This window comes from Sminthopsis crassicaudata, chromosome 1 (assembly GCF_048593235.1).
Source record: "Sminthopsis crassicaudata isolate SCR6 chromosome 1, ASM4859323v1, whole genome shotgun sequence".
In the NCBI taxonomy this organism is placed as follows: Eukaryota; Metazoa; Chordata; class Mammalia; order Dasyuromorphia; family Dasyuridae; genus Sminthopsis; species Sminthopsis crassicaudata.
In genome coordinates, this window is record NC_133617.1 from 31,838,830 (window position 1) to 31,858,248 (window position 19,419).

The 19,419-nt window shown below is 39.0% G+C and overlaps 1 protein-coding gene across 1 annotated transcript in view; it reads left to right on the forward strand.

Moving 5' to 3' along the window:
- The window catches only part of LOC141560103 (P2X purinoceptor 7-like), a 30,821-nt gene extending 11,643 nt beyond the window's left edge, over positions 1–19,178 (forward strand). Inside the window, exons 5-13 of the mRNA XM_074297784.1 lie at positions 1,418–1,559; positions 4,109–4,189; positions 4,340–4,469; positions 6,850–7,013; positions 12,543–12,633; positions 14,039–14,104; positions 14,190–14,339; positions 16,720–16,821; positions 17,463–19,178. Of these exons, the coding sequence (XP_074153885.1) occupies positions 1,418–1,559; positions 4,109–4,189; positions 4,340–4,469; positions 6,850–7,013; positions 12,543–12,633; positions 14,039–14,104; positions 14,190–14,339; positions 16,720–16,821; positions 17,463–18,017 (1,481 nt within the window). The 3' untranslated portion in view covers positions 18,018–19,178. The remainder of the gene's footprint in view (positions 1–1,417; positions 1,560–4,108; positions 4,190–4,339; positions 4,470–6,849; positions 7,014–12,542; positions 12,634–14,038; positions 14,105–14,189; positions 14,340–16,719; positions 16,822–17,462) is intronic.
- The last annotated feature ends 241 nt before the right edge of the window (positions 19,179–19,419 follow it).

The following is a 19,419-nucleotide window of genomic DNA, read 5'->3' on the forward strand; positions in this document are numbered from 1 at the left end:
CCCATTTTGCAGATAAGAAAATTGAGACCCAGAAACATTAAATGCTTTGGTAAATGTCATACAGAGGGAGAATTTAAAAATGATAGGTTGGCTTCAACAGCTTCTAAAGAACCATATAGTTCTAATTCTATGTTCCATGACCTTCAAACTTTTACTATCAATAAATTTTTTGACCCAGTCCTCTGCCTCTGGGTTCTTGGGAATGTCTAGTTTTAGATGATAAACTCTTTTCTGTTCTTTGAGTCCAAAGATAACAAAAGAAACCAAAGTTATTCTAAGTGACACAAAAGTTGTTTGCCCTTTGTTATCCAAGAGGACCATGACATTAGGAAGAAGATGCCATAACTTGAAAGTGAATTGGATTTAAGGGAAGGAGGGCTGTGCAAAGTCACCTACCTCGATTTCTCCTCCAGAGCCATCTGGATCCAGTGGCCAGATAGAGACCAGGACAATGGGAGACAGTCCTGGATGCATCCAAAGGAAGAAAAGTTGTATTAATCAATATGGCCTCCTCATAAAGAAAGGAAGGAGCTTCTAGGTAGCACAGTGTTGAATCTGTAGTCAGGACAACCTGAGTTCAAATCCAGCCTCTGCTACTTACTGCAAAATATCTGCAAAATGAACTGGAAATGGCAAACCACTCTGGTATCTTTGCCAAAATCCTAAATGGGGTCAAGAAGAATAAGACACAGCTGAAAAAAAATCACTCCCAACAACAGTGCTAAGTGCAAGGCACTGTGCTAAGTGCTAGGGATTCAGCTAACAAAAAGATAGTCTCTGCCCTCAAAGAGATTACAGTCTAAAGCAGGGGTTCTCAAACTACGGTCCCCCTGCCCAGATGTGCCCCTCTGAGGACATTTACTGCAGGATTATGGCAAATAGGCTGAGGGGTGGAGACAGAGTGTGAGTTTCTGAGGGACAGTGAACTGGCCCCCAGTTTAAAAAGTTTGAGGACCACTAGCAAACAACATAATACTCTGAGGCAGAAAAGTAGGGGTTAGATAGAGAATGGGATACCAGGGAGCATCCAGAGTAGGGCATCTTGCTCCACAGAGTTAAAACCAGCAGCAGATGCAAAGTGAAATGTAAGCAACTTGAGGGCAGGGACTGGGTTTTTTTTCCCTTTCTTTGGATCTCCAAAGCTTAGTATACAGTAAGTCTTTAATAAATGCTTGTTGACTGGTGTAATATCTCCATTGAACCTCACAAAAATCCAGTAAAGTGGGTGCTATAGGTCTCAGCTGCCACATTTTAATGATGAAGGTGACGAAGCTCAGAAAAGTTAGATCCACAAACCTAATATGTGTTGGAGCTAGAATTTGAACACAGGTCTCTCCTGTTTTCAAGTCCAGTTCTCTTCCCACCATGCCATTCTACTCTTCCCAGCAATGATTTTACAACGGTATCATTCCAATAGGGATTCAAACAGGAAAATGTGTAAAATATAATGTGACCAAGGACCACCCAAAGATCCATGACCTCCCAGATACTTGTAAGCATCAAAAGACCTGTGAAGTCTCTACCTGGTGTCCTACAGAGGCAAGAAAAAAGACTCCTCAGTAAGTATGAAGCAGAATGGACTTATTCCTATCTTAATATATGGCACACAGAAGGTACTATTGCAATATCTGTTGAAAAAAAAAGAATGCATATATGAATTTTTATGCTTTTTTGTTAATTTTTAACTTTTATTTTCAGTTCCAAATTCTTTCTCTCCCTCCACTGCATGCCCCATCCATTAAAGAATCAGAAAATAGAATACCTATTAGAGAGAGAGAGAGAGAGAGAGAGAGAGAGAGAGAGAGAGAGAGAGAGAGAGAGAGAGAGAGAAGAGAGAGAGAGAGAGAGAGAGAGAAAGAGAGAGAGAAAGAGAGAGAGAGAAAGAGAGAGTCATGCAAAACATTTCCGACATGTACTAATGAATTGAATCTCCTTGAATAATGCTGATAGAGCTTAAATTAAGGCTTTCTTAGATTTTTGCAGAACCTAGTCAAGTTAAGACAGTGGGTGGGGGACACTCAGCAAGGCAAATATACAGGAAGCCACTAGTACCTCTCCATATCCCTAAATAACTTTCTATTTATTTTATGTATATTTTGTGTGAAAGAAAACATGTGGTTCCCCTATCCCACCCACATACCTACTTCTTAGTTGATGTAATTATAGAAATCCCAGGCTCTAATCATAAGATGATAATGAAATGTTAATCCAGCTATAAAAAGGGTTTATTCCTTGATCCCCTCACAAGAAGAAGTAAATTTTTCTTTTTGGCAAGGCAGTTGGGGTTAATTGACTTGTGCAAGGTCACACAGCTACTAAGTATTATATATCTGAGGTGATATTTGAACTCAGGTCCACCTGACTCCAGGGCCAATGCCGGATCCACTGCACCATCTAATTGCCTGATAACAAGATTTTTGATTGTAAGCTCCTTGAAGGCAGGGATGATCTTTTGCCTCTTTTTATATTCCTAGTGCTTAGCTTAGCAAAATGTCTGGCATTAGTAGGCCATTAATTAATAAATGTTTATTAACTGATTGGCCCAGGAAGGGAAGGATACTTGCCTAGCTGGTGGTGGTGTTTGGTGGTGTTGTTTCGGTCATGTCGGACTCTTCATGACCCCTTCTGAGATTTTCCTTTTTTTCTTTTAATTTAATTTTTAAATAATATTATATTACTGTAACACATTTAACATGTATAGGACTGCCTGCCATCTAGGGGAGGGGATGGAGGGAAGGAGGGGAAAATTCGGAATAGAAGTGAGTGCAAGGAATAATGTTGTAAAAAATTACTGTCAGAAAAAAAGTTATAATTATAAAATTAATTTAAAAAAATAAAGTATATAAAAATAAATAAATTATGTTATGGTTTTTTTCCTTTGTTAATTGTAAAAAGAATTTTTAACAAAGATAATGACTGAAAAGCCTCAACGACCTAAGAAAAACCAACCAGCACTTGACCATGTTTGTCAATATGCCTCGTCCTGGGCCTAGTCCATCACACCTCCATTGAGAGAATGAAGGCATCCTAATCCAATAGTTCTTTGAAGTCAAGATTGGTGATAGAGAGAAGGAAATAAAAAAGATATGGGAGAAAAGTATGAAGTAATTTTGTTGGCTGCACTAAAATAACTGGAAGCTCCCAAAAGAGCAGGTCTTTCTTCTCCCCAGCTCTCATTGATGCCATGTGCCTTTCACACAACTTTAGATAATGAGTAATCAATCTCCACCAATGAGGAAAGAGTTCTTTATAGATGACTTTCTGTTTCAGCCAAGATTTATGCTATTTTCCATTCAAGCCAGCCCTCTTGGAGCCCCCTGACCTCAGCATTCCATCCCCTTCCATACTTTCACAGAGGCTGACTCCCCACCTCATTCCTGGAATTCCCTCACTCCTTACCTTAATTTTTTAGAATCCCTAGCTTCCTTCAAAGATCAGTTCATAAATTGCCTCCTATAGGCAGAGTTTCCTGATCTCCCTAATTGTTAGTACAATCTCCTTCTCAGAAAATCTTTTATTTATTTGCCTGTTATATTTCCCAGGATCTAAGTAAGATACTTGAAAATAGGAATCATTTTCCCCTCAATTTTGTCTTTAGATTGAAAAATGCCTTCATCCAATAGGAATCTAATAAATATTTGTAGAATTGGATTGAATATTGTTATATGTGTCCTGCCTCCCCGGTTAACTGGGTATCATAGTGAATCGAGCACTGGACTTAAGAATCAGGAAGATTCATGTTCATGATTTTCAAATCCAGCCTTAAATACTCCCTAGTATGTAACTCTGGGCAAGTCATTCATCTGTAAAATGAACTAGAGAAGGAAATGCAAACCATTCCACTATCTTTACTAAGAAAACATAAAAATGAAGTAACAAAGACTGAACAAAAAGCATCTGCCTTCTTACTCAGATGCGAGGTCTTTAAGAGTCAAGGACTAATGTCTTTTTGAACGTACAGTATTCCCAATTCCACATCCCTGAGTTTCTGCTTAGGTTTTTGCACAAAATGCAATCCCAAACGTATTTTTGTGGAAATGTCCAAACTTTTCCCTAGCTGGTGCTGGACAATGATTACCAAAACACATCCTGTACTTTTTTGTCTTAGGCCGGCACTCCTGGCCAGTGCTGAAAACTTTACTGTCCTCATAAAGAACAGCATTCACTTCCCAGGCTTCAATTATAGCACGTAAGTTTTTTTGTTTGTTTGTTTGTTTTTCATTTCCCCTGCAAACTTATATAAATTGCTTTTCATTCATTCATTCATTCACTACTAAAAAGGAAGTAGGTACAACTTTTCAAAAAATGTGATTCAGTTACCTGTTTTTTACTTTTGCAGAAGAAATATCCTGCCTGAAACAAACATTTACTGTACATTTCACAAGACCCTCAGACCAGACTGTCCAATTTTCCGGCTGGGAGATGTTTTACAGGAAACAGGGGACAATTTTTCATCTGTGGCCGTTCATGTAAGTAGAGCCATTTTACTATGAAAAATATCTTTCCAGGCATCCTTATGTGAATTTGGTTCAGAGTTCAGAGGGGAATGAATAGACAGTAGCAACCACCATATAAAGTGGGAATAGTCACAAAAGGGACCAGATGACTTGGATATCATGCCCAAGAGGTAAGACTTCTCCTAATTCTCCTACAAAAATGTTATGTAAGGAACCTAAAACATAATAAGCAGTACAGGTATTCCACAAGCCAGCGGGCAAAGGCCTAGTTGCCCCTGTAGTTAAGGACTTGGACCAGCCATTTCCCATTTCCCAGAACACACTCCTTTCCCCTTTACTTCAAAGAATCCCTAACTTCTTTAAGATGTAACTGAAACACCATTTTGTACAAGAAGCCTAAACCCCCAACTGCTTGTGCCCATTATAACTGTCACCTAGAGATTTTAAATTTATTCTGTATATACTGATGTAGCCCCTTCCAAAAGTTTCTGAGCGATTACAGAGATAGTTCCATTGCATGAGGGAGTTGGTGATTACAGCTATGCAGAATATTGGAAAGAAGAAAAATAAAATCTGGTAGCCATGCAAAGCTTGGGAGCTGGAGAGATGAGCAGGAACTGCATGAAAGCAGATTGTCTCCCACATGGCAACCAGGCACCAGTAAGCAGTAGCAGCCAGTGGGCATATCACATATTGGTTATGAGGGCAAGTAGCTGAGGATATGTTCTCCCTCTCTTCTTTCTCTTAGACAAGGTAGGGATTCTCTTTTTTTCCCTAGAGATTTTTATTCCTTTTACACAGATCCTTTATTTTTGTTTGAGATTTGATTTTTTAATTAAATGCGACTGGTTTAGATAAGCCGTTGGTTTATGAGTTCTCTAAAGAAGGATCAATTCTGAGGAGATTTTGGCATTTCACAGAAAATATAAGTGAGGATCTATATCCTGGTGTGGTGTGTCAAGGAGATTGTCTAGAAGTCTGTTTTATAAGCTATTTATTAAATAGATGTCATAGATATATTCCCAAAGGCAGAACTGAGACAAAGCATAAGGCTTTCTTTCTGATTTCTGGTTGTGATCAGCTAGGTAAGTATCTTCCTTCCCCTTGGAGACTAGGAAAAATGTATTCTAACTGATCAAGGAGGTAGAGATGGGTGATCTGTGAGCTTGGGGGGGGGAGGGGCAAGAACGAATTCACAATCAAATGGAATCTATAGGGTTACCTTGAGAGCAGGATCTGTTTTCTTTTTTAGTTCCCCAGGTACCTGGTGTACAAGAAATGGTTTTTGAATAAATGAATATTGTGTCCTTCCTACTGAATGTGAAATTTTAAAAAATAATTATTGTTAAAGCTTTTTATTCACAAAGTATATGCATGGATAATTTTTCCAACATTGACCCCTACATAACCCCCTGCTGCAAATTTTCCCTTTCTTCCCCCTATCCCCTCCCCCATCCAGCAGGCTGTCCAATATGCTGAAATACATGCCAGATCCAATATGTGTATACATATTCACACAGACATCTGGTGCACAAGACAAATCAGATCAAGAAGGAAAAAAAAGGAAAAACCGAGAAAAAAGACACAAAATACAAGCAAATAATAACAGAGAGAGTGAGAATGCTATGCTGTGTTCCACCCTGTTCCCACGGTTCTCTCTCTGGGTATAGATGGCTCTTTTCATCACTGCACAAGTGGAACTGGTCCAAATCATCTCAATGTTGAAGAGGGCCACGTCCATCAGAATTGATCATCCTATAGTCTTGTTACTGTGTACAATGATCTCCTGGCTCTGCTCATTTCACTCAGCATCAGTTCATGAAATCTGAAATTCTTAAAGGAATCAACTGTTTCACTTATGTCTTGGCTGCTTAAGGGATATTTAAGTTGGAGGGGAAGATTCATTTACATGAGGTGTGAATGTGAAATTCTTAAAGGAATTAGCCGGTTCACTTATGTTTTGATTTACGCAGTGCCTAGTGCATATTAGCTGTTGAATAAATGTTTGTTGATTGATTGGAACAGAAAGTTAGATCTATTTTCCCCCATTCTTTTTCTCTTAAGATTAAACTCTGGGGCAGCTAGTTGGTGCAGTGGATAGAGCACCAATGCTGAAGTCAGGAGGACCCGAGTTCAAATCTAGTTTCAGACACTTAACACTTCCTAGCTGTGTGACCCTGGGCAAGTCACTTAACCCCAATTGTCCCAGAAAAAAAAAAAAAAAAGATTAAACTCCATGGTGATGACAATAGCCTAAGCAAAGGTACAGAAAATTACCAAGTGTGATGCTGAGAAAGTGTAGATGGGTTCAGCTAAAGCAGAGGACTTGTTTTATTATGGTGAAGCCCAATGTTTAGCAGTCCTTCATGTTAATTTCTTTTCTCTTTTACAGGGTGGAATTGTGGGCATTGAGATCTCCTGGGACTGTAACCTAGACGCTTGGTTCCACTCCTGTAGCCCCAAATATAGTTTCCGTCGCCTGGAAGACACAACAATCTTGAAGTCTTTGCATCCAGAGAATAGTTGGTTAGCTTCAGTTTTATCAGGATCTTTCAGGTACATAAAACCAATGCATGATGACCCCAGAGCCAACACAGTCCTCCAAGAGGCATTTAAGAGCTTTTTCCTCCAAGGGAGGAATTGCCTCAGTTCTAAAATGTTATATCTATCTAATATATTCCAAATTAATCTGATTCATTGAAATTAGGAGGTAAATGGTGGTGGGATGGCAATGTATTAACGAGATGTTTAAATACTGATTTAAAAAGCATGGAACATTTTCTCCTCTGTTTGGAGCACACCTTATAAAGTGCTGAACTGCCACTTCTTGAGAAATAAGCTCAAGCAAAGCCTCTGTTCTCCCTTACCCCCCAACTATGAATATAGTTGGAATTTTTCACCAATTTAAGAACTTCTGCTCTCTAGATATCCCCATATCCTTCTTTTCCCTCTTTCTTTTCTTTTTCTTGGGGGTCTAACCCTTCTTCTGGCTTGTCAAAAGTACAGAGCAGCAGGGAGTTGTTCAAACGTGAGGAGGCAAATGAAATTGCTGAACTCCAGCAATCTCCCACATCCATTATTATAACATTCATTAAATAGAATCTCAGCCACTTACCAGCCCTGTGATCCTGGATAAGTTGCTTAACCTCTCTGGGCCTCAGTTCCTCATCAGTAAAATGGGTTTAATAACAGCCTTACCTCATAGGGTTGTTATGAGAATCAAATAAGTTAATTTAAGTATTTTGTAAATTGTAAAACACTATCTGTGTGCTAGCTATGGTTCTAATCATGTTTTCAATATCAGCCTCCTGGGAGGGTATAATATTAAATTAACAATATAATTATAAGTAACATTTAAGTATCAATAGTTTTTAGACTCTTTTGTATTTTTTAAGTATTTCTTGTGCAGTAAAGAAAATAAATTGCTGATCTGATGATCTATCCTGTATATTAAGCACCTTCCAACTCTTTTTTTGGGAAAAGAGAAGGGAATAAACACATATTTAACGTATGTAGTGCCTATGTTTCAGGCTGTGTGCTAAGCACCTTTACAAATATATTCTAATTTGATCTTTGCAACAACCATGCAAGGTATTAATATCTCCATTTTACAGATGAGGAAACAGAGCCCAAAAGAATTAAGTGACTTGCTCAAGGTCCCACAGCTAGGAAGTGACTGAAGTTGGATTTGAACTCAGGCCTTCCATACTAGCACTTTATCTACTGCACCACCTGGCTGCTCTAGCTTTAGTCTAAAGTCACACCAAAGCTTTTGTTAAGTGATTTCCTCTAGTCCACAATGAGGATTCAACACAGCAAGGTTTGAGGTAAAAGAGCTTGATTCCTTTTTGAACCTTTTCTGCAATCATGAGTCCAGAGCTGAAAAGGATATTTAGTTAGAGAGGAAGATTCATTTACACGAATTCAAGTTCAACCTCAGATAATTATTAGCTGTGTGACCCTGGATAAGTCACTTAACTTCAGCTTCCCTAGGCCTAGCAAAATGTGAGAACCTTGTTCTCCTGGACCAACCAGGAATGTGTTGGTAAATGTTTTTTTTTTTTTTTTTTTTTAGAAAACATGTTCAGCATATTTTTTAAGCATAGTTTATATTGCTAAAATTTTATCCATCACTTTCTGTAATCTAGATAATCAATCAAACAATAACTCGAGCCACCATTTATAGCGTTTGCCAGTTTCTGAGGCGTAAATGCTCACCCTGAAAATTTAACAACACTGCCTCCAAACACACCCTTGGAACCAATTTTCTCTGCCTCACTTCTCTGTGGATGACTAGTGCTGAGAGCAGATGGCTGATGAGCTCAGAAATAAGACAGTGATGTGAAAGAAAAAGCATGAGAGGCAATCAGAGGCCCAAGCTCAAAGTTGTCTATGGGAAGTCCCACTTTAGCTGCCAGGTGTGAGCAGTGGCCATTTCTGCTGGGTTGAGGAGAGCATTTTTTATGGTAGTAGACAAAATATTACTTTAGGATTCATACAAATATACGTACATGATACATATGATATGTCATATACATGGCAACTATGGAGTGCCATAGTGCACAGAGTGCCAGACTTGGAGTCAGAAAGACTCATCTTCATGAGTTCAACTCCAACCTCAGACACTAGCTAGTTGATTCTGGGCAAGTCACTTAATCCTTCTTGCCTCAGTTTCCTTCTCTATAAAATGAGCTAAAGAAGGAAACAGCAAACCACTCTCTAGGATCTTTGCCAAGAAAACTCCAAATGGGGTCACAAATGGGGTCATGACTGAAAGAACTAAATAAATAAACACACACATACTGTATCCCAAAAGTCTTAGCATGGCTTAAGTTTTAATAACTTAAATAAACAAATAATTAAATGATTAATCAAATGTGAACTTTTTTTGAAGTACCCATTGTAATTATCAAATGATTTATGGACTGCATGCTAAATTTGTTTCTTACCGTTCTATCTTCAAAATTGAAATTTTGACTTTCAATAGGTTCAAGCTACGTTAAAACTTTTGGGGGATCTTGAACATATCAGAATACCCAGACTTTATAATAGCAATAGCAGAGGGCGTATTCTTAATCATCTTTCCACATATTTAAAGAACATTTAATATTTATAATAAAACAATACCATTTTTATCTCGTTTCAATTTAACAAGTATTTATTAAATAGCTATGCCAGAATTCTGGGAAACAGAAGAACAAAAGTGAAAACAGTAACTAAAGAGCTGCATTTGGAGTCAGAAAGACCTGAATTCAAATCTAACTTTAGGTACTTACTGGTTATGTGACACTGGACAAATCATTTTACCTCTTTCTGCCTCAGTTTCCTCCTTTTTAAAATGGGGATAATAATTGTGCCTACTTCCTAAAGATATAACTGGCAATTCCCTTCACCTTTGTCTGTCTCAGTTTCTTCCTCCATAAAATGGGGGTAATGGTAGTCCCTGGTTCTCAAAGTTGTGAGAATCAAAGGAGATAATAATTTTATAATTTTAAAACTATTTGGAGGGGCAGCTAGGTGGTGCAGTGGATGGAGCCCTGAAATCAGGAGGACCTAAATTCAAATGTGGCCTCAGACGCTTAATACTTAACACTTCCTAGCTGTGCGATCCTAGGCAAGACACTTAACCTCAATTGCCTCAGCAAAATAAATAAATAAACGAATGAATGAACACATAAATGGATGGATGGATGAAGGGATGGATGGATGGAGAGAGAGAGAGAGAGAGAGAGAGAGAGAGAGAGAGAGAGAGAGAGAGAGAGAGAGAGAGAGAGAGAGAGACAGAGAGACAGAGAGAGACAGAGAGAGAGACAGAGAGAGAGAGAGAGAGAAACAGAGAGAGAGAGAGACAGAGAGAGAGAGAGAGAGAGAAAGAGAGAGACAGAGACAGAGACAGAGACAGAGAGAGAGAGAGAGACAGAGACAGAGACAGAGAGAGAGAGAGAGACAGAGAGAGAGAGAGAGAGAGACAGAGAGACAGAGAGAGAGAGAGAGAGACAGAGAGACAGAGACAGAGAGAGAGAGGAGAGGGAGAGAGAGAGAGAGAGAGAGAGAGAGAGAGAGAGAGAGAGAGAGAGAGAGAGAGAGAGAGAGAGAGAGAGAGAGATTGAGAGAGAGAGAGAGAGAAAGAGAGAGAGAGAGATAGAGAGAGAGAGAGAGAGAAAGAGAGAAAAAGAGAGAGAGAGAGAGAGAGAGATAACTATTTGAAGACCTCAGAGTGACAGAGAAATGTAAGCTTTTCTACCTTGAAGTCCATTCTTTAACCTCTTTTGGTCATCACCAACAACCCTATCATATAAAACAGATAATATGATATGTAATATCATACCTATGATACTTAATATCACATATATGATATGTAATATATTACATAATACCATGTTATGATATATCATATGCATGATACTTAATATCACATATAATATAAATGATATAAAATAACCTTTTTATTATCCCTAGTCCAAAGATGAAGAAACTGCTATTCAGAGCAGTTGTGATACATGGCCACAAGAAACATGATTTAACCCAGCTTCTTACCAGCTCCAAGTCTAGCCCTCTTCCACCTACATCAATTCTAAAAGAAGAAAAGCACAAAGAAGACAAAGTTAGGGAGTAGAATCGAACTTCTGTGACATGAAACTCAAGAGTTATTAATCATCCATTTCAAAAGACTCAAACTCTGGAGTTTGGGCAAAGATGGCAGAGGAGGGTCATTTGTACATTTGGCAGTGGCTATATATAGTAAGCACTTAATAAGTGCTTGTGGACTGGCTGGTTTCTTGTGTTCCTGTGTCCCTGCTCCCTTTGTTGGAATCCATGCAGCCTCCAATTACCAGTATGTAAGGACAAGCCCCTTAGTGTTCTAAGCCTTTAATGATAGCCCAGAAGGCAATGCTATTATTTCCCAAGATGTAATAGGACTTCTGGAGTTTGATCTTAAATGTCGCTTTTCTCTGGTTGTTCTCATAAAGGTTTTAATGACCTTTTAGGGCGAGCAGCTTATTCATCTTAATAGCAAATTAGAAAGCAGCTACTCACTGTGTAATTGATGAGCTATGTTGATCTTGGATTAGTGGAGGTGGAGCCTTGGGGATGAAATCCCTGAGGAACGGTTCTTGGGTTTGGATTGAATTCTTGGACTAGAAGAACAAAGCCACACTAGAAAATGGACCAGCAAGCATTGCCTCCCTCTCCCCATTGAGGGCTTGGCTCCTCAGAGGGCAAAACGACTTGGATGATTTAGAACAAAAGAATTTGGCATAATATTATTAATAAATGCTTTGGTAATTGACTTACTAAGGGCCCATCCAATCCCAACTCAATATTTTTCATCCTTACAGGACTTATGTGACCCTGGAGAATGATTCTAAATCCTTGCACTTATCCTTTCTTTAAGTCTCTTTTCTTTATCTTAACAGAATGGAGTAGTGGATAGGATGATTAACTTAGAGTCAGGAAGTCAAAACAATAAGCATTTATTGAGCACTAACTGTATGCCAGGCACCTGGAGATAGTAATACAAGTTATAAGAAAGATAGCACTTCCCTTAAAGACGGTATATTCTAATGGGAAAAGACAACACCGAAAAGGGAAATAGGGAAGTCCCCTCTTCACAATGGTATAGCAGACCAGAGAAAGAAGAATAGCTTCCTCAAAATGGAGATTCTGGAAGGAATTGATCAATGAAAAGGGTTCCATAAGACCCCTTTCCCATCTCTTCCAGTGTCCTATAAAAGTAGAGGGAGAAGGCAGCTAAAGCATGGGTTCAAATCTGATCTTAGACACACTGTGTGACCCTGAGCATATCACTTAACCCTGTTTGCCTCAGTTTCCTCATCTGTAAAATGAAGAGGGCTCTAAGGTCTCTTCCAACTCCAAATAACTCAGTCAGATCTAGTTTTCCATATTATGCCCATGAGGTCTAGCCCTTTTGCAAACCTGGGTGTGATCTACCCCATCATCCAAATCCATTGAGATCCAACGTCCCAACACACAGAAGGATATTTGCTTCTTTGTGGGGGTTTTTTTTCTTCCCTTAACAGCATCACCAGAGGCTTTTAAGTGTGGATCTCTTCCTTCTTATAGATATGCCAAATACTATATGGAAGACGGTATAGAAAAACGAACTCTCATCAAAGCTTTTGGGATCCGATTTGACATTCTAGTATTCGGCACGGTAAGTATTGCCTCCTCCCCCAACCTCACCCCCTTCAACTCTCTGCTTGTGCTTAGAACTATTCAGAAGTATTTCTGGCTCAGTAATTACAAGCTAGCTCTCATGCAGTTAAACTGGGAAAGAAACAACCTTTATACTTTATAATTAATAATTAAAGGAAAAACTACAAGGAAAAGCTAACATTTGAATGATCATATATTCATGCATTTTTTATTTATCTCTTTATTTATCATCTCTTTTTTTTTGTTTATAGGTTTATTCATTTGTTTGTTTGTTTAATTTGAGAATGAGAATTGCCTTATCCTTCCTATCTTTGCAGCAACTACTTCCAGATCTGATTCCACTCCTTTTGGGCTCTGAAATTTTAACCTGTTCATTTTCCTTAGCTAGACTGGTTCATCCTCTCCTTAATTAACCTGATTCACCATTTTAGTGTCAGAGTGGACAATCTATTGGCTTTGACTCTTTTGAAACTCAGAATTCCTAAACTCAATTAATCTATCAGTCTCGGTGACTACAGGCAGGTGCTATAATGCTCAGCTAACACCTGAATTTTTAAAAATTCTGTTGGTATTTGTTAAGCTTCTTAATCATATTATAATTATTGAATAATAATGATGATTCATTGCAAGGTAGTTCATGTTATTGGAAGGTAGTATGGTAAAGTAGCTAGAGTCAGAGTCAGAGAGACCAGCTTTCCAATCCTAGCACTAATTGATCCTGGTTAACACCTCCAGGCTACTTTCTGAGACTAGGAGCTGCAGAAAAAATTCTCTCAGAATAAAGAGAATTCCCTCATCCAGAATTCCCTATACCACAGGTTAACTTATTCATTATACAGTCTACAAAGTATTGGCAACAACCCTAAAAGGTTGAAATCCCAATATTATTGTTCCTATTTTAGAGGAAAGGAAACTGAAGCTCGTGTCTGATGCCCAAAGCAAGAACTAATTATACCTGTACATAGGCAACAAGACACATGGAGAAGAAGTTGTGCTATGCTGGCTAACTGGTAGCAGCCAAGACAATCTTGCAGATCCATAGTGGGGTAGCTGGTTCAAAAGTTTCACATTCTAAAGGAAAAATGATTCAGCACTAGTTTTTCCTTCAAGTGCTGACCCAAAGAACTTCTCAAATCAGAGCTTCCACCAGGCCCAAATAGATCCAAGCTGGATCCCAGGAATAAGGCAAATGCAAATCAAATCCCTTGAAACCTTTTAGTTATTCCCTGCCTGTCTGTCAACTTACTTTTATTGTGACATTTCCCATGAGCACTTTAATGGCTCTGTCAATTTTTGCTATTCAATGGGTGTTCCCTCTGACAATCCATCAAAGGAAATTGTGATGTTTGGGCCTAAGTGCTTCCATCCTGAATTTTAAATAACCTTTTTCCATTTTATTTAAGGGAGGAAAATTTGATATTATCCAACTGATTGTGTACATTGGGTCCACCCTCTCCTACTTTGGTTTGGTAAGCAATTTTATATTCTACAGTTTTGAAACCTTTTTGGTTTAAGAAGAGTTCTAACTCCCCCCCCCTTTTTTTTTCCCCTTAGGCCACAGTGTTGATTGACTTTCTTATTCGGATGTACACAAACAAATGCTGTGGATCTTGGCTTTATCGTACTTGTAAGGTCTGTGAGTCCTGTTCTGTCAATGAATACTACTATGAAAAGAAATATGAAACCATTGGCCAGCCTATACCGGTAAGGGTTAATGTCTTCCTCAAGTTAATGCCGGCACACTAATGTGATTAAAAAAGAAAAAAAGGCAGTTGGTACCCAGAGGCTCATAGGTCTAGACCTAGAAGTGACCTCATTGGCCATCTAGTCTAACCCTTTTATTTTAAAAATTAGAAAACTGAGGGCCTGGAAAGTTTAAATATGTGGGCCACAGTTACAAAGCTGGTTAGCAATTGAGGGGAATTTTATCCCATAAAGGACACTAGCGTCATGGGTTTGATCCTATATGTGCTACTAAACTTCATCATTCTTTACTCACAGACTACTAACTTTGAGTCTTCTTAGGCTAGACTGTTGTTTATAAGGTGGCTCCGAACAAAAGTGGGAAGCAGAAGGATAAGGAAAACAAGCTTCACAATTTGGCCAAGAGGAGTGCTCTCAGGGTAGGGAATCAACCATGGATTGAAGCCGCAAAACAGCAACTAAAGAATTCATTTCTTCTTAGGTTTTAGGCTTCAGGCTTCATACAAATTGATGAGATCCCAGACTAAGCTTTCATTAAGCACCTACCACCAATTTTTCAGGTCCAAAACCCCACTGAGCTAGCATCCCAGATGCTTGTTTCTTAGGCCTTCACGGCTGGCTGTAACACAAGATTCCTGTATTCCTAGATCTTCATGACTTGAATTCCCATGTCACTTATACAGTCTAGAACTGAAAAGGACCATAGGGGAAAACAAAAACAAAACTCAGGCCCATTTCTCAGCACTATATGGCCTAAGGGAAATATGAGAGAGGTGATCCTCAGAACTGAATGGTGTTACCTGGTTTGAGAGAAATCCTTCATCTTCAGATAAAAATGCAAATTCAGGAAGAACCTAGACTGTGCTCAGGTAAATTGTTTTTAAGACAGTTTTAGCTAATAGGAAAAACAACAGATTGAGTAGGGGAGTCTCTGCTCTGATAAAGTTTGGTAGTTACTTATTTGGCCCTACTCCTTAGTCTCGATAATTCGACCGGGAAAAGGTTGCTTTCAACCCCAAGATAGGCTAGCACAGACAGTCCATGTATTTATCAGTTCTCTTGTCTCCCAGAAGCAGATTCCCCAGCATCTTTCTTGTAGATGACTCCATTTTGGTGGTCTAAGAACAGATCCCCATTATACAAAGAAAAAGCAAAATAATACCCACCCTCAAGTAGTTTAATTGTTTAATTTCTAAATGAGGAGATAACATATAAATAAATATACTTAAGATAAATATAGGATAGAAGGAAGATAGCCTTAATATTGGGGTTTTTACAAAGTTTTATGTGAAGTTAACTCTCAAAGACTTACAAAAACCTCACATCATTCTTTTTTAATCCAAGAAAATAGATACCTTTACTTTATCGCATGGTTGAATGAAATATTCCTTATTTATTAGACAGATTTTTAAAACCTTAAATAAGCATTCATCTTCATCAGGGGAAAAAAAACAGTACTTTTTGGAACTGAAATCAGGATGAAATTACTGGGTGGGATTGGGAGAGGTGATCAGTTATTTCTAAATATTTCACTTGGCTATACTACAGAGTTCTGGGCATTTTCTTATATTAAAGTACTAATAATTTAGAAAATACAAATAATTTCAAGAGTTTATAAATGATACTTGGAGATGTGATCAACTTAGGTTAAAGCAGCAAAGAAAGTTCTTTTAATACGCAATGTCCCAGGCTGGTGGGCAAGATATAAAGGCCTCATTTTTGACTCCTAGATGGACTTGGGAATTGGATTAATGGACATAATTAAAATTGCACTGGGTCTCTGTATCTGGGGAGGCGAAAAATAGATTATAATTGCTTTAGGCAACTAGGTGCTACAGTAGATGGAATGCTGGGCTTGGAATCAAGAAGATTTATCTTGCTGAGTTCAAATAATAAACTGTGTGACTCTAGGCAAGTCATTTACCCCTTTTTGTCTTAGTTTCCCCATCTGTAAAATGAACTAGAGAAGGAAACAGCAAACTACTCCAGTATCTGCCAAGAAAATCCCAAAATGAAGGATTGGGCACAACTGAAAAAGGACTGAATGAAATATTTGCCCTTGAACAATAATTGTACAGTAATTTCTCATGAGAAGATCCAACACTCCCATCTAATCCAATGCTCTAATTTTAATTAATCAATTAATAACAAGTATTTATTAAGCCCCTACCATGTTCCAGGCACTGTGCTAAGCACTGAAGACCCTGTGAGACCTGAGGAGGGGAAGTAATTTGCCTTTGGTCACAAGCTAATACATACTAAGGACTTCAGAATCTGGACTTTGTGCTGTTTTCAGTGTCCCGATCTGCTAGATGATCCCATCATGCTAAGTGTTCATAATTATTAATGGGTCATTTTTTTCTTCTCCTTTTTATTCTAGACATCAAGATATGTTTCCTTTGTGGATGAGTCATACATTAGACTGGTAGATCAAGATTCACTAATGGAAAGTTTGCAAGATATGGAGGGTGAAAAAATTTCAGTAAGTTAAACTACTTAAATTTATGGCGTATGGAGTTTGTTTTTCTATTGTTCTTTACTGAGAATCAACCAAATAGTTAACAGGCATTCATTGTCAAGTGCCCTACTAGGCATTGGAGACACAAGTCCAAAGAATGACGCATTGGCTGATTGTGTAGAGATAATTCCCATTTTGCCAAATAAGAATGAAAAAGAAGGGGAAAAATCAGTTGAGCAAAACTAAACAACAAACCGGAAAATTCCTTCCATATATAAAGTGTTTGATACCACAGTCCTCCACCTCTGCAAAGAGTAGGGAGAACCTGTCACTTTTTTGTCTCTAACACCTAGCAAGGTATCTTGAATTAATGAACAGTTGTTTAATCAGGTGAAGTTGATTTGTGTCTGTATGGAGGCAGGTGAGGAATTCAGTTCCTCTTCAGAAGACACCCCCCCCCTCTGGCAATTGGGGTTAAGTGACTTGCCCAGGGTCACACAGCCAGGAAGTGTTAAGTGTCTGAGACCAGATTTGAACTCGGGTCCTCCTGAATTCAGGGCTGGTGCTCTATCCACTGCACTATCTAACTGCCCCAAATCCCATCTCTTAAGTAGTTGGATGGGGACATGTCATTTTGGATAAATCTGGAACCTTGTCTTTTGCAGAGACCTCAGAAGGATTTCAAAGACTTGGACAAGATGTCCCCCCCATCACGTCCTGACACCAGCCCCAGCTCTACAGAAATTCAACTCCTTAATGAAGAGCCAAGTCCTCCATCCCATGCAAGGCCTGAGTGGTGCCGCTGTGGGCACTGCCACCCATCCCTACTCCCAGAGAGCAACAAGTTCCTGGAAGAGCTGTGCTGTCGCAGGACGGAGGGTCCCTGTATCACCACCTCGGCCCTCTTTGAGGAGCTGGTCCTCTCCAAGGCCACCCTGCGCTTCATCTTGCTCTACCAAGAGCCCTTCCTGGAGATGGATTCAGACGCCCTGAACGACCGGCTCCGGCACTGTGCTTATGGGCGCTACATTGACTGGCTCTTTGGGTCCAAGGACATGGCTGACCTTGCCATCCTGCCCAGCTGCAGCCGGTGGAAGATCCGGGAACGCTTTCCCAAGCAGGATGGAAAGTACACTGGCTTCAGGAGTCCTAATAGACACAAACAGTCCTGGAGAGGGCTAACTCTTAGAGATCATTCTTTTAAGGACTCACCCGTCTAACCAATTACATTAACATTTAGGCAAGGAAATATGTGCTCTCCTGCCTTGAAGCTCTGAATGCATCAGCAAGCACAACATCCAACAGGAAGAACAACAGATTAAGAGTTAGGAGACCTGGTTCTAGTCTCTGCTCTGATAAAGTTTGGTAGTGACTTATTTGGCCCTACTCCTTAATCTCGATAATTCAATATTTGTATTTGCAAAATAGAAAAAAAAAAGTAATACCTGCCTAGTTTATCAGCCTTAGCAATATAATTTATCCCCTTGTCTGTCTTTGTATCTGGCAGTAGCTAGATGGTGCTGGGAATTGAGCTCTGCCCCTGAAATTGGAAAATCCTAAATTTAAATCTGCCTTCAAGAAGCAGCTAGATGGCACAATATGGAAAAGATGGAGTCTGGAAGGCTTGAATTCAAATGTGGCCTTAGATACTTAACACTTACTAGCTAGGTGTCATATAATCCCAAGTGCCTCACATTAAAAAAAAAAAAAAAAAAAATATATATATATATATATATATATATATATATATGTATATATATATATATAAATTAATCTGCCCTCATATATTTTTCTTAACTGTGTGACCCCTGGGCAAATCACATAACTCCACTTGTTTTATCCCCAAAAACTAAATAAATAAATATAATAAAAAAATAAATAGATCTGCCCTTCTATATTTTTCTTAGCTATGTGAACCTAGGCAAGTCACTTAACTGCTGTCAGCCTCAGTTTACCTATCTGTAAAATGAGGATAATAATAACATCCATCAACCTTCCAGGATGGTTGTGAGGATAAAATGAGATAATATTTATAAAGCTTTTGGCAAACCTTAATAGGCTATGTAAATACTGGCTGTTGTTATTAACTATCTTATTAAGACATTTTAAGATATGAAGTACTCACTACCAAAAGCTATGAATAAATGTTAGACTTTTTGGTCCATCTTTAAAAAGTACGTGCTGGGGCAGCTAGTTGGTGCAGTGGATAGAGCACTAGGCCTGAAGTCAGGAGGACCCAAGTTCAAATCTGATCTCACACACTTAAGACTTCCTGCTGTGTGACCCTGGGCAAGTGACTTAAGCTCAATTGCTGAGAGAGAGAGAGAGAGAGAGAGAGAGAGAGAGAGAGAGAGAGAGAGAGAGAGAGAGAGAGAGAGAGAGAGAGAAAATATAATTACAAGGTCAACCATGAGGTCAGCCAGAGCCCTGCACTCCATCCTTCCTGTCTTTTCATCTTCCTTCACTGCTCTCTATCAGTTATAATCCTCAGGGATTTTAGACGTAGATTTGGGAGCAGTAGCCTCAGCTCACACTTCATGTGTCCACCAATGATTTCTTTAGAATCCCTGGGAACTGAGGATACTGATGGCACATCCCTAATGTGTGTCATGGTAAGCCTCA